The 17,104-nt window shown below is 50.1% G+C and overlaps 5 protein-coding genes across 5 annotated transcripts, besides 9 other annotated features; all 5 read right to left on the reverse strand.

The window, feature by feature from the left end:
* Window positions 1–8: part of a microsatellite that runs on past the window's edge.
* Window positions 1–17,104: part of a sequence feature (heterozygous, Esmeraldo-like haplotype) that runs on past the window's edge.
* Window positions 737–762: a microsatellite.
* Window positions 1,057–1,114: a microsatellite.
* Window positions 1,347–1,415: a sequence feature (T-rich).
* Tc00.1047053506493.70 (protein kinase, putative) lies at window positions 1,704–6,287 on the reverse strand (the record flags this gene model as incomplete). Its single annotated transcript, XM_807576.1, has 1 exon — window positions 1,704–6,287. One exon carries the CDS (start codon window positions 6,285–6,287, stop codon window positions 1,704–1,706), a length of 4,584 nt encoding a protein of 1,527 aa, XP_812669.1.
* Window positions 6,356–6,382: a microsatellite.
* Window positions 6,636–6,689: a microsatellite.
* Window positions 7,423–7,512: a microsatellite.
* Tc00.1047053506493.80 (DNA topoisomerase IA, putative) lies at window positions 7,521–10,010 on the reverse strand (the record flags this gene model as incomplete). The annotated part of the gene is made up of 1 exon (XM_807577.1): window positions 7,521–10,010. One exon carries the CDS (start codon window positions 10,008–10,010, stop codon window positions 7,521–7,523), a length of 2,490 nt encoding a protein of 829 aa, XP_812670.1.
* Window positions 10,126–10,158: a microsatellite.
* On the reverse strand, window positions 10,347–15,125 carry Tc00.1047053506493.90 (calpain cysteine peptidase, putative; the record flags this gene model as incomplete). Its single annotated transcript, XM_807578.1, has 1 exon — window positions 10,347–15,125. One exon carries the CDS (start codon window positions 15,123–15,125, stop codon window positions 10,347–10,349), a length of 4,779 nt encoding a protein of 1,592 aa, XP_812671.1.
* On the reverse strand, window positions 15,558–16,109 carry Tc00.1047053506493.100 (hypothetical protein, conserved; the record flags this gene model as incomplete). The annotated part of the gene is made up of 1 exon (XM_807579.1): window positions 15,558–16,109. The coding sequence occupies one exon, from the start codon at window positions 16,107–16,109 to the stop codon at window positions 15,558–15,560; it is 552 nt and encodes a 183-aa protein (XP_812672.1).
* Window positions 16,681–17,104, reverse strand: Tc00.1047053506493.110 (hypothetical protein, conserved; the record flags this gene model as incomplete). The annotated part of the gene is made up of 1 exon (XM_807580.1): window positions 16,681–17,104. A coding segment is annotated over one exon (424 nt), but the record flags the coding sequence as incomplete, so codon positions are not given.

Consider the following 17,104-nt stretch of genomic DNA (forward strand, 5'->3'; position numbering starts at 1 on the left):
GAGAGAGAAGGTGCGTCCTCCACCGCCCTGATGAAAGGCGCAGTTCAAAGGGGAAAGCACATAAACATATATATATATCCATGTAATCATCATCAACGACATAATAATAATAAAAATTGACTTCTTCAGAAGTAATCATCCGTCCACGACTCAAATTATTACAACTGGGCGCCGCATATCCCTTGGCGAAGGGAGTGCGGGTGGGCGACAGAACCAGGACCGACTGAACGGAGGCCACGCTCCCACCCCACCCCCATCGCAGACACAAAAAAATCACGAACACAACTGCAAGGCAGAGACAAAGCACTCGTTCATCCCCCCCCCCCCCCCCCCACACCGGTGTTCCTGGGGGAGGGGGGGAGGCAAAACAAAATAATTTCCGTTAGTCCAATTTTTTCGTTCGCGTGGATATTTTCCCCCTCGCTGCCCACAAGAAAGAGGCCACACAAATCACAACGTCAAAAGAAAGAGCCAAAAAAAACACACAAACACACAACAACACAAAAACACAAAGAAGAAAATGAAGAATAGGAAACACCAAAGATCAAACATACACGCAGAACAACAAAAGTGAAAGTCAAAACACACATCTGCGCTTACATTGGCGCACACGCAAACACCCAAAACTGCAAATAGAGGCAACGCAATAAGAATGACGCGTGAACGTCAAGCAACTTCTTTACCTCTTCCTCTCCCGCACTCATCCACCAACCATGGCGTTAAAGAAGATGTCCTTAAAAAAAAAAAAAAAGGAAAAAAAAACGATATGGTGTAATCCACGTTATTGAGCCACAATTCACCCCGCCCCCACATTATTGCACTCCCGTTGCAGAAGGATACAAGAGCTTACTTCTCTTTCGACTTGCGTGTTTTTCTTCTCTTTTATACAACTCCTTTTCAGTATATATATATATACTCCTGCAGGCATGCCTATTTGTTGGAACACCGTAAAATTCCTCTCAGAAAAATAAGAGGAATCACTGAAATATTACATGCGGGGAGGGGGAACACGACATTTTCCTTCTCCACAAATTTGTTTGCTTGGCATATTTCTCTCATATATATATATATACCTTCATTTACATGCACACATAGATACATATAACATGTGCATGGGTACAATGTTGACTTCAATCCACTTCTCGTTTCACCGGGAGGAGAGGGGGGAGAAGGAAGGGGGGTGGGTGGGTGGGCTCGTGCAAAGACGTCTATAATCAAAAGCCGCAGCACAACGAAAAGAAAAGAAAAATACTTTTCACCCTTTCCCCCTTTTTGGTGATTTTGCACCTTCATTATTTCCTAAAAGCGGACCAAATCCAATTTCCGTTTCTTTTCTTATTCGTTAATTTTTTTGCTTTTCGTTTCTTTTTATTTTTCTTTTACTTACTTACTTCCCTTCTTTTTTTTTTTTTTTTGAGGTTTTATCTAAAACAACCGAACATCCAATTCCTTTCATTGTTGTCGTTGTCGTTGTTTTTCCGTTCTCTCGTTGAGCGCTGGCAGTGGGGACGTGCCGCGTCCCTCAATCCCTCCGCGGAGTCCCCGCCCGCCAGCGCGTCTCTCCCCGGGCTTTTCCCTCCTCCGCTTGCATCGAGCATGCATCGTCGTGCTAAAGAACGCACTGGAGACGCAGACACGCAGAGGAAAAGGGGGAGAGAGAGAAAGGAAAAAGACAGAGAAGCGTTTTTTCACCCGCCCCACGGCTACAACGCAAACAACGGGAGCTCCAGCAGTCGCTGCGCTGAAAGGCGTTCATTCGGGTCGTCCTTTAGACAATTGCAGACAAACTCGGCATCGAACTCGTCCAGGGATTCGGGGATGATGGGCTTCGCCGCGCCACTGCCAATCTGATAGACAAGAATCTGCGGTGACATCTCTAGGAATGGCTTCGCGTACGGTAACTTGCCTGTCACCAGCTGGATAAACATGATGCCGCAGCTCCAGATGTCGCTCTTCTCCTCTGGCGTACCTCTCGCAGATTCCGGTGCCAAGTAAACAGGTGTTCCCTGTATCTGAAGTCCTTTCCCTTCCATTCGCCGGCGGACAAGCTCCTGCAAAAAGGCCGAGGCTCCAAAGTCCGATATCTTACAGTTTCCAGCAAGCGTGAGAAGAACATTTTGCGGCTTAACATCACGGTGTATGACGCCCAGTGAGTGCAGCTTATGAAGACCACGCAACACATCCCGAATAAAGAGGCGGGCTGTTGTACCAGGGATGCTACCAAAGGCAGAAATCATTCCCTGAAGGGAACCTGCCATCATACATTCCATAACGATAATGATAAGATTGCTTTTAAAGGCATATGAAATAAATTCTACTACTTGATTACTTTTGACCTTTTGCATTGTCACCACTTCTCTTTCCACGTTGGCGATCTCCTCTTCCTCGGAGGGAAGTGGAAGAAACTTAATAGCGACCATGCGGCCGCTGAGAATATCCATGCCAAGATAGACGCAACCAAAGGAGCCCTTACCGAGGATACGGGAGCTACGCTGGTATGTGATGCCGTTCTTGGCAACAATTTCCGTGGGAATTTCGGAAGCAACTTTTGTGAGGGATCCGTCAATGTTGCAGAGGGAAAATGTTGGGGCAGTTACCATCGTTTCGCTGTTAATGGAGTCAAGCGAGTCCGTACCACAAAAAAAGCTGCAGCTGCGGCAATCCGGGAACGCCGGCCCCATTCTGTTGGTAAGGGAAAAACGTTGACGCCCAGCTCCATCATTTTCCTCGTCGCCGGGATCGCCCTTCTCGTCACTCCCAGCTGCAGATGCGGCGGCTGTGGCAGAAGCGTTGACGGTAGGCTCACGGATGGAAGGCGCAAACTCCTCCCGATTCACTTCCTCTTTTCCAGCAGACGCACCGCTGCACCTCTTCTTGTCGGCCTCTACACACTGCTCAGCATGCTCTTCATGCGGTGACACCACCGCCACACGTAAAAGAGGTTTGGATTGATGCTCCTTAGACGCGGCGTCGTCACCTTCTCCTGTTTCGGGCTCTAAACTCGGCGTTGACCGCTGCATATTCTGAGTTTGGCTTAACATTGTGAGTGAACGCGGCGACTGAGCGTTATTTGCCTCCGCGTCCTTCGAGGGCGCAACATTAGCGGCCTTCAAGGTGGGAGACTGGTTCTGTGTTCGTTTGGAGGCAAGCACGTTGTCATGTAACTCCTGGCGGAAATTTACGGCCTCGTCTTCATATATCGACTTGGGGGGTCTCAAGTACCGCGGGGGATCTAAAAAGGAATCCTCCTTGGTGCTCTGGACACCAATATCCGATGGACATTCCGTATTTGCAATGGCCTCAAAGTTTGGCCAGATGGGAAACGGGCGGAAGTACGGCATCGGCAATTCGTTCTCATGATACATGTAGTACTTGCAAAGTATCTCAATGCGGGTTAGTAACCGGCGCCCAATTCCAGGAAAACGAAGCCGTAATTGTTCAATACCCATCATGGCACGTGCAAAATCATGGTTTCTAAAATCAAAGAACACCCGTGCGTGTTCCTCCGCAAATGTTGATGATGACAGCAGCGCCCCCTTTACTAATGCTGGTCGCCGCTCCTCATAAAGTTCAAACATCACAATTGGATTGTCTTCCTCATGGTATTTGATTACGTCCACCATGATACATTCATAGAGGGATGCCAAAGATTGCTTCACCGGCTCTGACACAAGAACGCGGAAATATGGAAGGGAGGATGCTAATTCGGCGAGCGCAATGGCTTGACGGGGCACGGTTCCAAAGACTGTCGTGAAGGCCTCCTTGTTGTCTTCCACTACACCACAGACGAATGGGCCCTGATGAAGAACGATGCCCACACGAAACCCAGCTTCGCGATAGCATGACAACATTCTGGCTATACTTAACGCACATGCAGCGGCTCGCTGGGCGTGATCCGTGCGGCTCTCAAAGGCATTCCAGGCGGCAGCAATGCAATCTCCGGACCGTTCAAATAACTCTCCACGGTAGCGGCGAATTCGTCCAAGGAGTAAATTCATGATCCGGCGGTGCGGCTTCAGGGCGGCCCTATAGTTGGTAAAATAGGCCAACTCCACAGCACAGAGACGCACAACAAGAACGGTGGCCCCCTCCACCAGAGTCATACCGCCTCCGGCCAAGTCAATGTTGCTATGTCCCAAAAAATTATTTCCACTCGTCTCGAGGATTTCAACATCGGGAGAAATCAAACCACACCAACTCAGTTCACGTTGAAACATACCCTCCGGTCCATTGAATCTGCCCATCGCGGCCACCCCGTCCGGTATAGCAACGGTCTTAACAAATGCTTCCATGTCCATCCGATCATTCACCCCGGGGACCATGTCTTCTTCTTCTCCATCGTATTCCTCATCGTCATCCGATTCAATCTCCTCGACGATGGTCCGCCATAAATAATCTTTTCTTTTGCGCAAAGCAACCACCTGTTGCTCAAGAACATGTTGCGGGACGTACTTCTTGTTAAATCGGAAGCAAAAGGAAAGTACCTGAAATGACCGCACCAACGCCTGCAGGTCCCCTGGCCAACAATTTCTTGTGTGATGAAACACCCACTGCTGCTGTTTCGTTTTCTTCCATTTGTCACCCACAGTGTTGAAGACGAGTGACTTCAAGTGCTGCACAGGGGCGCTAATGCTCAGATACGCAATCACTAACGTGACAAAAACCAGAAAGATAGCGATGCTGCTGACGATCGATACTGCGGTCAACGCTATTTCTGTCTCTCGCCTCAATGGCTCGTCATCAACAATAAACCAAGCGCGAGTGGGATTGTCAGAACTACATTCGTTTTTCTCTGGTTCTGAACACAAAACACCACAAATAACCACGCGTGAAACACTTCCCCACAATCCCCTGTACGCCACGTACGCACCAGGCAACGCATTATGGGAGGCATTCATATCATTTTCCTTCATGGGTAAATTGTTCGTGTCAGGGCGTACCACAGTATGCCATGTGTGGAATTTTCCAGCGGCACAAATACTGTTAAAGACATTTTTTAAGACTTGACCCAGTGGGGTTGGTTGGGCAACGTCGTATCTCGTATACTCTGCGTCTAAGCTGTGCAAAGCAACGACTATTTTTAATGATGAAAAATCCGGCAAAAAGAAAGAAGTAGCACTGTGTTTCAATGCCAACGAACTGTAGGTTGGAATAGAGTTTGCAAGAAGAAGACGTCCCACGGGTTCTTTGTGCAAAATAACTGTAAGCACTTCTGATCCGGCTCTTAAAGTCATCATAGCAATAATGAAATCGGAACGGTAGACCGCCATGCGTGGGAAGCCCGTGGGCAGTTTATGTTGGGTACCTATAGAGGTCGGAGGGACAACAGGTTTGGTGGTTGCGGAAGGACACGCATACGATTCCAGAAGCGGTGTACCCAGTGGACCATACCTTGCAAACACCAAAGGAGCTCCACCGATGCTTCTACAAAGAATACCAAGGGTGTAATTTGTGGAGGTATCATGGGGGTCACCTTGTATCAATTCAAAATTATGTAACATATTCTTCACACTGTACTGCAGCCACTCCAGTTGATTCATAGCTGTCGCCGATGATATTCCCACTAATTCCTCCTCTGGAATAATAATATTATCTTTCACAAACAAATGAACTTCGCCAAGCAACATAAGGAAAATTAGAACAGTCACCAACATGACACCATAAAGTATCCACTTCAGACTAATGCCATGCACTTCCGATGCCTCACGCAACATTTCTTCTAGCGTTACGGTGTTTTGTTCCCCCGTTTCCTCAATCCGCAATCCATTAATTCCCAAAGGAGTGCTGGGACTACAGTCAGAGCACCTCTTGACTAAAATGGGTGTTGTTTCCTTTCCAGAGGCTCCCGCGTCTGCGGCCTTAAAATCTTTCCGTCCCTGTCGCGGGGAGGCATCTAAAAGCATCGCATGAATGCTGCCCATCTCCTTCGAGGACAAATCGGGGGAGCTTTCGTTATTCATCACTTCCATACAAGAAATGCTGCGCGCTGTTCTGAGCGCTGTCGTGTTCAATAAAGCCCGAGAAGATATTTTGTTGCTCACTTCCGCGGCTGCCATCTGTTTTCCCAAATCCCCAGAATACAAATTGCTTGCGGCGGTGCTCGCTCCTACAGTTCCTAAAGCCGGCAAAGTTGTGAGTTGAACACCCGCTCCCGTGGCTGAGTTCTGCTGACCCCTGGCACTCCAGGGCATAGGCAATCTAGGAATTTCTATACGATTTACTGAGGCTGGGTGGGATTTTGCGGTCTCCTGGCGAGGGGTCACGAGACGATCTCCCTCCAAACCCATTCACAGGCTGCGTTTCACGTGCCGCAGACTGTTACACGCCCCAATAAACTTTGGTTTCCGCTCCGCCCAAAAAAAAAAAAAAAAAAAAAAGAAAAGATGCCTACTGCCAACGCCAGACTTTTGATCCCCCTTCTCCTCTCTCTTGGTGTCGTCCTGCGGTTACTTTTCGTGTGCGTGAGGACCCGCTGGCCTCGTGGGAGGGGAGGGGAGGGGTGAGCGGGAGAACAACTTCTTGTTTTTCTTTGCCTGTCCTCCCCCTCTTTTCGCTAAGGGATGCTGTCCCGTTATTCTCCCGCCTTTATCGTGCCTGTGCTTACCGCTTCTTTGCGTGGCTTCACCCCTCCAAGGCAAAAGCAGCAACAACCACGACAACAATACAAACAAAAAAAAAAAACAACAACACTTTCTGTTGCTCCTTCTACTCCGTGGTGGCACGGCCATTAAATAAGAAAAGAAAAAAGAAACGAAGGGAATAAAAGAAGTGCGGGTGTGCTGAATTAAAGAGGCGGGACGCAAACACTTCACGGCATTGAATGCCGCAAGCAAAAAAGACACATTATAGAAAAAGAATTTTTTTTTTTTTTTCAGCCGCCGTGGGGATAAGAGAAAAAAGCACGAGTGGCCGCGGATGCCGCTTCGGGCACAAGGAAGGAGGAGAGGTGGGTGTAACGTCGCCTCCCTCCCTCCGTCCCTGCGGCGGGGAAAAAAGTCCCTCAAATGTCTCTTGTTGTTGTTGCTGCTTTTTTTTTTTTCTTTCTTCCCTTCGCTTTGACTGCCGCGTGCTCTTCTGCCCGCTCACGACCAGCACTCCTACTCCTGCGCCTGCATCCTCCAGCAAAAAAGAAATACGACCCTCTCCGCACCACACAGAGACACGCACACACAGACGCAAAAATAAACACAAAAATAAACAGAAATGTGATGCTTGGAGTGTCTGAAAAAAAATAAATGAAGGCTCGTTCTGACTCCCCCGCCACACAGAACCGAGTGCTGTCACCTCCTTTTTTCCCCTCACTCTTTCCCTCTATTTTTCTTTATTACGTCTGCTGGAGATGCTTAAGAGGCATGACTTGACACATCACGCTGGGAGCAATTTTTGCTCGCTATCTCTATTCTCTATGGCCACACCCGAAGGATAATAATAACAATAATAATAATAATGGTAATACTGGTGATAATATAGCTCATCCTAACAACATTTAATAATAATAATAACAATAATAATCACCATCATTATACCTCGCTGCTCTTCTCCAACTTATGCTTCGTTGAAATCATGTGCGGCGAGGTCCCTTCCATCATGTTGTTACCATCAGCATTGGCGGGCGCGGTGGCAAGTGAGCCGAGTCGCGAGGGGGGAAAATGGCGACGGAGATAATCGTGTAAGCCCCGCTGCAGGGCCGTAAAGTTATGATAAGTTTTAGGGAGAGCCATCAGGTCTCCGGTAGCGAAGGCCACCTTCTTCTTCGCATTGGCCACACTCTCCTCAAATTCAGCATCGTCTTTGCCGGACCCTTCCTCCTGTTCATGCTTTAAGCGCATGGAGCGCTCCACAATACTGGCCCGTTGCGCTCGTGTGGCCTCCGCAACGTAATTAAGAAACGTCGAGAGAAACATGGAAAGGAAATAGTCCGCTTGGGAGACGTTGGTCCCACGCAATATGGTCGGCCGCTTCGCTGGGTTTGGCTTTGCAATAAGATCCAACTTTTTCTCAAACGTTGCGGTGAATCCAATGTCCACAATGGACGGAAAAGTGGACTTGGCCGTTGAAACCAGCAACCGACCAATCGGAGTTGTTTCACAGCGTCCTTTTGGGTTCACAGCAATGTATCCCCGTGTCAAGAGAGTCTTCACTATCATGGGATAAGTGCTTGGGCGGCCCACACCATTGTTCTTAAGCTCTTCAATGAGTGTGCCCTCCGAGTGCAGCAGCGGCGGTACCGGGCGATTCTCACGGACGGTGGGAGAACGCAGCTCAAAAAACCGTGATTGCTTCAAGGACGCCAATGCGCTTCGCAAATTCGCAATAGCCCTGAATTCTTCCTGGGAGAGAGAGCGAATGACAGGGGCACCCTCCTTCTCCGTGATGTCCTCCGTCACCTCCTCTGCCACGCCGGTGGTGTTCTTATCGTTGACGCTACTGTTGGTGGCGTTATTCGTGCTTGGCGCGGCGCCAGCCGCGGCGGCTGTGGAATCCGTCTTTTGGAACGCGCGAGTCCATCCAGGCTCCGCAACACGCTTGCCCTCGAGCACAACCTGCAGCTTATCTCCACTACCGCTGGTAAACTTTACTGTGGCGGCAATCTTCTCACTCTTCATGGGAATCATAAAGGACGCCAGGGTGTTTCGACGCACAAGATCATACACCGCCCTTGTCATCGGGGGAAGTGAAAGGGACTCCCCATCGGCGTAAATATTCGTCGGGCGTATTGCCTCATGCGCATCTTCCACGTTTCCAACCGGTTGCTCCGCCCCTTTGCTTTGTTTGGTGGAGTTTTTTTTTCCTGTCCTTTTGGACTTTTTGCCTTCAGAGGCAGACACCGTTCGGTCCTCAAGGCGGTAGAGGAACTCCTTGCCGAACTCCTTCTTGATTGTGGCGTAAATGTCAGTCAAGGCGCTCTCGTCGATACGAGTACTGTCAGTTCTGGGGTATGTAATGTGGCCGAGTTGAAAAAGATCCTGCAGGCAACCGCTCACTGTTTCACTGCTCATCTTTAGGTGACGATTTGCCTTTGCGATGGCGGTGGCCATTGTAAATGGCTGCGGTGGCGGCACCTCGGACGGAACAATGAGAGGCTCAAGAGGGACAGTGAAGCCGCTACAGTTGTTTAACTTCCACCCGTTCAAACATCGCCTTGCCTCTGCCTCGGTGGCCCAATGGGATGCCTCCCCTTTAACATCGGGGTTGATGGTGACTACCTGCGAAAAAGTAGTACCATGGGGCCCTGGAAACTGACACATGACATCCACAATGTAATTTGTTTTATTTTTCTCCAGAAAGGCCGCTATCTTTTCTTCCCGCTCATGTATGAGGATAAGCGCCGGAGTCTGCACACGACCAATGGAACGCATCTGCGAATTGGCGGCCCGCACCACAGAACTTCCTAAAAAGCCAAATATCCGATCCATCGCATGACGCGTTTCAGCTGCGTTCGCAAGGTCATAGTCACACTTATCTACAAGACGCTCTCTCATTGCTTTTCGAATACCGTCTTCTGTGATGCTATGCATGTACGCACGTGAATACGGAACCTTCAGCTTTGGATACAGTCGCTTTATTGTTTGGAGGGCATGGACAGCAATCAGTTCCCCTTCACGGTCTGGATCCGTCGCAAGAATAATCTCGGTGACGTTGTTTAGCTTTTCCTCTATGTAGCGTTCGAGCGTTTCCTGAATGCGTCGACCTGGCAGAAGTTGCCACTCGAGGGTGTATTCAGCAACTGTGCCATTGGGAGGGAACGGCTCTTCCCCCGCCCCACGCACCTCCGGGAAAGATATGGCCCGTGGGGTCCATTGAATCTCCTTCATTGCCATGAAGTGTCCGGTCGTCGCCATCGCCACCGCCTTTTCGGCTCCCACGCCCAGGCGCCTGAGGTGCTCCTGTTTGAAGGACCAATCCGGGATGACATTCGGGTCGCTCAGAAGCCCCTCGACTTTGATCACCTTGTTGGGTGACTCAACAATCACAAGCTTCTCCAGCGCAGCAAGGGTTCGCCGCATCATTTTTATTGGACTTGAGAGGTCGCGGGCACTTTACCCAAGAGGAAACAAAGGAAAGGAGGGTATAATAATCGTAATAGTAATAATAAAAGAATAAAGAAGAACGAGTGTGATGTCTCAATAACCAAAACAACAACAACAAAAACAACAAAGCAGCAGCTCAACAGAAGAATCCCCCGTCCAAAAAAGAACAACATTGACAGACAATATTTACGCTGGACAATTCCTTTTTCTTTCTTTCTTAGCTTGTTTATTTTTGGTACATCTCGCGTCAGAATTGACGGCCCATTTCCACTATGTACATTTCAGACTCTGTATTAATTTCCTCCTTCTTCCCTCCTAGACGTAAGGCAAGCGCTTCTTTTCAAGCGTATAGAGTTCAATGGGGGAGTCCGCATACACAAAGAGTTTAAAATCGCCATTCCCTTCTGGTAGTTTTGTGTGGGGAATGAAAAGAAATGGCAGCGAGTCTGCCGCAGGAACGTGCGCCACGAGTGTCACCTCACTGTTGTAAGTGTAGGGAGTGGAGGCAATGGGTGTAAGTTCGCTGTTCTGCACGTTCAAGTCCAGCGCAATCATCATTCGATTGTTTGGATTGATGACAATGGGGGGCAAGAAGGCCTTTTTCTTTCCCGCACGCTTCACAAGAGGCTTGTCCGGCCCCTGCGGGTACTGCAGCAGAAGCGCCACGATTTGCGTCCGCCGATACGTATTTAGCGCCACAAACGGGTTGTTGATCCAGCTGCCAAACTGATCGGATCCCCCGCCGGCCGTGTAGCCGAGCTCCCAGCTGCCCTCCGCCACGGCGACCTGCGCCCACTCCTTCACGGGCTCCACTTCCACGGCGGAGGCGGAATAAAGGGCGACCGTCACAGCCGCCTCACGGTACGGCATGGAGGCATACACGACGAGAATGAGGGTGCACTCAGGCTGCACATCGACATTGCAGTCAATGACGGTTTCCCCAATTTTTTCTTCCGAGCGAGCCACAATGTCACCAGAGGAAATAAACAGCTTTCGACGCTGGCCATTTTCCCACTGATTATCGCCACGCAGGAGCATCATGCCGAGTTCCGTCCGCCTATCGCTCAAATCATCATTCCGGACAACAACAAACAGTCTTCCCTGACCCCCAACGGGGAAGTTCAGGGCTAACTGCGGACTGCTGCGCCATGACGAAAAACGCGGAGACCCACCAAAACTACCGTCAGCCAAGGTAAAAGAAACAGACTTTCTGTCACGGTACCAGTCAAGTCTTGGATCTATGCAGCAAAACCTCGAGGAACGATTGGCGATGGCATCGATCCAAAATTTACCCCCAGGTGTGGCCTCGGTGCAAAAGGGTACAATAATGTACGGCATTCCTCTTCGCTCCTTCATTCCAAGAAGTCTTACTGTGCCTTCAACACATGCAGACGCTACCGCCTGTACATAAAGAACCACTGTGTCTGGATTGTACTCCAGATAACTTCGACACGTCATCTCACTGTGAACTGTGAACCCAATTGGCTTCGGTAATTCCCCCACTGGTAAATCCTGACGAAGAACAAAAAGGAACTCCGTGGATTCACTGGGAAATACAAAGTACTGTGGACAGTCTCTCCAGAAAGACGATGAGGGTGACCCAACAGGGTATCCAATCGGCCACTCCCCACTTACTGTCGTTTTGATATCTCGCGTGATCGGAGTCAACGCAACCTCGCAATTATCAGACCACGCAGATAACAGAAATGGTACATTCGCAGCCTTCTGATCTTCCCTAAACGCAATAAGCGTCAGGCGTTTGCTCCCCTTAACATTCTCCATGTCGATATTTAGAGAACACATGACATCTCGACATTTACACGGCTCTAAACATTTCACCACGTCGGCTTCCCGCACCTCCTTTAGCCATACGGTGTTGTCTTCCGTGGCCACAACTGCCAGGCCGATGGCTGTGCGGTATGTCGCCAGAGCATTCCTTTGTCGTATGACTCTGGCGCGTGCATCTGGCTGGTGGAGGCCTAACGAAATCTGTGTCTTATTCAGGTCGGGTGGAAAATCTCCAAGCCGAAGAGTGAACTGGGCCCCCTCCATTACTGGAGTGCCACACTCTTTCGGGCAATCGGCAAAGTCCGCCGATACCCATGACGTGTGCTTTGTCCCCGCTGTCATGATAAGGTCCGTGAAGTAAAAAAACACCTCATCCAAACTCATCCAAAACGTTTCCCTGTCGTCTTCATCAAACTTCAGAAGATCGCGAAGGATCGTGGTCCATCGTGTGCTCATCGCCCGCCACTTTCCACCCCAGCGGACTTCCCCCACCTGCCCCCAGTGACGCAACTTCACCAGCCTTTGCCCCTCCACAAAACGTGCATCTAGTGCGGGGTACAAGTGGTCACTCAAAATGCCCAAACTGATTCGCTCAGCCGCCTCAGCGCTTTCGCCGCGCAATAAAAAGGTGAAAAGAACGTCCTGCTGAATGGCGTTTTTAAGCTTCATCCATAGGATGTTTTGTTGCTCCGCTGACATCTCCACAGAGCCCCTCAGGGGGAAATGAACCGGGGCACACCCTGAAAGATCCATGAGGCCATGACACATCACGTCCACGATGCTCAGTTCCGGGGTGACTTTTAGCTCTAGTGCCTCGTAGCAGCGATGGTGCTTTGCGTACGCTTTCTCCAGAAGGGGGAAGAAAAAGTCTGTGTTGTCTCTTGAGGGGCGTCCCATGCACAGTTCCATGGTACTGTCAAATGGTAGGTAATCGTCGATGGTCACCAAAGTCCATTGGCCGCTCTTGAAGAAACGGAACTGCGCTAACCCCTCCGTGACGTTGTATCCAGCAGTTAGATTCTGTAACCAGAGCGGTTTCGTAGCAATCGCATATGTGACGGAGGCAAACCACTCCCGTCTCGAGAAAGGAAAGGGGCAGTCACACTTCCACTCCCGGAGAAATGTCACTTCCTCCACCAGCTCCGTCGGTCGCTTCCAATAAATCTCTTTCCCACACCACGCCGGTGTCTTTTTCGCCGGATCGATCCACAAGGAGGATCCACCACGTGGAAAGTCCCGATCCACGTACTTCTCTCCAGTCACCATGCAACGAAGAAGGATCTCGTTGTGCGCAAGAACCGCATCCTCAGAGTCTTTGGGACCAGACCGTTTTTTTGCCAATACCGAATTCGCTGCCTGACGAGCCTGGGATTCCTGAGCGCACTGCAGCAATTGATACTCCCGTTCCCGCAACGCCAACGTCTTCAGTTCGTCAGTCACAAACGGACGCGACGAGAAGATGTGAAGTATAAAATTACCCAGTTGACCAGCGTGGCGCGTTGCAGCCAGCAAAAAAAATTCCTCGCTGACAGCAGGCACCACAAGAGACACGACCGAGCCCCGGGAGTATTCAGAGGAATAAAGCAAACGGTACATGGGTGGGCAGGCCTCGACAAGGGAGATACATCCCTCCAAATGACTCAGTTTGTGCCGATGTAGAAACTCTTTTAGTTCCTTTTTTTCCTGAGTCTCCTCCACTGCTGAGAGGGAATCCATTAAGTTGCCGCAAGAGTCGGCGCTGCCACGGCGGACAGGGCTCTTCGGACGGGGCAATGATTCCTCCAAGAATAAAGTTAAATCTGGAGGGGATTGATGGGCGTCAAAGTGGAGTGCAAGAGAGGGATTGCACTTCCATGACATGCTGCGTTCCCGACTCCCTCCGCAGTTGTCTTCATCCCAGACGCCTTTCACCGCTCGGTAGTTCCAGCCGTGAGGAAACGCAGATGTGGTCAGTCGGAGAGGGACAGATGAAAAGACAGTCACAGTGTAGGAACCCAACTCCCCAGGTATCGCCGTGCTCGGGACAATAAACAAGTCGAGAGCAGCACACATAATCACAAAGGAAGCTGTAACCGTTGCTCTGTGCTCGTGAGGGCACGTACACTTGCGGGATTCTTCTTTGCAGCAGATGGGTGGTTTGTTGTTCCCTGTCGTATCCAGTGTAACAACATCAAATCCAATATGCCTGTCGTCGTTTTCATCCGCATCAATGCTCTTGCTAAGCTGCACAAACACGGTGGCAGGAGATGCCATTCGGTACGACTGAATGGAGCCGGCGTATTGTACATGTATCATGGGATTGCGGCACCACAAATGCTGCGCTGGGGAACCACCGGCTGAGGCGCTTGTCCACTCGCCGTGCATAACATACACAAGCCAGTCAAGCGCAGAATCCACAGGCTCCAATGTAACCCAACCTTCTGAGCTTTTCAAGCTCTCCTGGCATAATTCCACCATCAGTGTAAATGACATGCTTCGTTCTGGATGAAATGTAAAGGGCATGATGGAATAGGCAGCGTGTTCCTCAACCAACAAAGTCACAAAACAATGACTGTGGTCCACGTTACTTTCCGCAGCAATATGATCCGCATCGGCCACAATCACTTTGCGTGTACCATCGGAATAAAAGACAAAGAACCCAGCCTGCCGTGCGGCCTTGGGATCATCGACATCCATGACGACACGGACCTGGGCTCGTCGTGATACTCGCATGATGTACTGTTGGTTCTTCCACCAGGTAGAGAAGTGCACATGGCCACCCGATGTTTCTTCCGTTAGAGATCCCCGCACCTGCGCACGGAACCATTTGCCAGTGTATACGGGTGGCGTTTCCTTTTGCCGTTCAGCTTTGCGTTCCTTGTTCCTCTCCAGATGGTCATTGATCAGCGACAGGGAGGAGGGCGCAAAATGATTCCCGTCCACACGGAAGACGGTGATGCTCTCATTCGCCTGGAGAAGTTTCAAAATGATGTCGACGCTGCCATCATCGAGAGCGTTGCCCGAAACATCCACCTCCTCTATTGATGGATGCAGGGCAAGGCAGTAGACAAGGTGCTCCAGTTGCTCGTGCTCGAGCATGTTTTTCCGGACATCCAGCCTCCTCACGGTCTTCACATTCTTGACGAGATCCAGCACGGGAATGATGCCTTTCGCACCCACGTAGTTATTCGAGAGGTCGACGCTCTCCAGCACTCGCTGCTGGCTGTGTCGCGTGAACTCCTCCTGCAGGTACCTGGACAAGAAGCTGTTTGGCCTACACCCCCGTCGGCGGCAGTACGATGCGTAGAGGTCGTCGAGTGTTGTCATTTCCCACCGCCAGACCAGGCCGCTCACCCTCCCCTCACTTCCTTCCCACTATTCTAGCTGCTGCTCGCGATGAGAGAAAGAGAGCAAGAAGGGCAGAGGGAAAAAGCAGAAGCATAAGAAATATTGAGAGGAACACACACGCACACACACAGAGAGAGAGAGAGACAACAGATTCTCCATAAAAAAAAAAAAAAAAGGACACACACGGGCAGCCACGTGCGTAAAAGTCTGTGCACACCACAAATAATAATAATAGGAACAATACACAACAAACTTGCTAATTCCTCTCGCCGCCTCCTTTTCACTTCTTTCTCTAATCTTCTCAAAAATCGCCCCACTTAAATGACGATCAGACACTAATGTTTTCTGTGGACAACTTCCTCTTTCTTATTGGGCACAGACCACCCAAGCGACCCTCAATTCAGTCGTGTCTCACACTGCCGTCTGTTTCTGTCGCCGTGCCTCTCGCCTTGCCTCTACACGCGCGTTCCAAATTTCAGTAGCGTCCCCCCAGTTATAAATGGGGGCGTTGTCGCCAAACATCATCATACGCCTGTAGTGATGAAATCCACCAAAAGAAAGATACATCACTCCAAGCAGCGGGTAATACCACGACACGCGGCGAAATGTGAGCATTGTGAGCCCAACTCCAAGACTGAGCGTGTAACCGTAAAGGTGGCCGGCCAAAGGAACCGTTGATGTGCTGATGACGCTGGCTACCGAGAAGTATGCCCCTGCTATGCAGCAAAAAGGAATAGTCAGCATGGCAGGGGCACGAATACCATTGTACGTCATTGTCATGTATTTTGGAGACATAAGCTCCTCTGGAAAGCGTTGTGTAAGATACATGATAAGCATGTTCACGATCCCCATATACATGGAGGGCTGATTGAACACAGTGGAGATAACGGAGGAGGTGTCAATGCTGGACTGGAACACTCGCACATCTTGTTTTACAGGCGCGGAAGTGTCACGTGCTGTCATCAACCTACTCCTTCTCTTCTTTTTATCAATGGGCCTTTCCCCCACACCGCGCTCTCTTTCCTCTACTTCTTCCACAGACGCCTACCAAAACACAAACGGAGGTCCACACTGTAAGGGGGCAAAAAAAAAAAAAAAAAAAGAGGCAGAAGCCAATTGAAAGTTATATTCTTCAAAGAAAACAAACAAACAGACACAGAGATCAATCATCTTTGCTCCAAGACGACGTTCTCTCTCTTTTTTTTTTGTATGTCTGCCTCTTCATTTGGCCTGGGTAATGACAAAGTCAACAGTCAAAAAACTTGTGGTCAGACGAGTGCTATGGGGTGTCGTGTAATGCAGAAACGACCCAACGCCCACCCGCTTTTTCCACGGATGCGACAGTGGCCCGCCACTGCAACCCGCACGCTAACGCAGAAGCCCATCATTGTCATGGGACTCCCATTCACCACCGTCATGTGAAATTCCCCCAATATGATTGTGGTCCCACCCAGTTCCCAGCAATGACTGGTACCACAGCCAAATACCTGAGCCTCCCCCACCCACCTTTGTTTCCTTGCTTTTGGCAAAACCTTCAAAAAACGCGAAACTCAAAGTCGAGTCTCTTTGGTGGCGCCAGGCGGGCACCGTACTTCCTATTCGAGGCCCTCTCCCATTCAATGGAACTGGTGACACGTCCAATCTCGTAGTTTGTTGCCCGAAGACGCATGGGCTGCCTTCTCTTATTTGAGTGATCGTGAGCTCGCAGCCTGGACATATACAGGCGCTGGTACTGCGGCTCTATGGGTCTCCAGTAATACCGCAAATCCTTCACATCCACATGGCGACCAATACGCCGTCGCCGCATTTTGCCTCCGAGAGCAACCCAAACTCTCGAGAAGGGAGGGCCCATTTCCTTGAAGCGCAGTTGCCACGCTTGCATCCGGTGCTGCGCCATGTATTCCATGGGCCGCAGCTGCACCCTTCTTGCCTTGCGAGAGATCTCCTCACATCCCACC

This window comes from Trypanosoma cruzi, genomic scaffold (assembly GCF_000209065.1).
Source record: "Trypanosoma cruzi strain CL Brener 1047053517101 genomic scaffold, whole genome shotgun sequence".
In the NCBI taxonomy this organism is placed as follows: Eukaryota; Euglenozoa; class Kinetoplastea; order Trypanosomatida; family Trypanosomatidae; genus Trypanosoma; species Trypanosoma cruzi.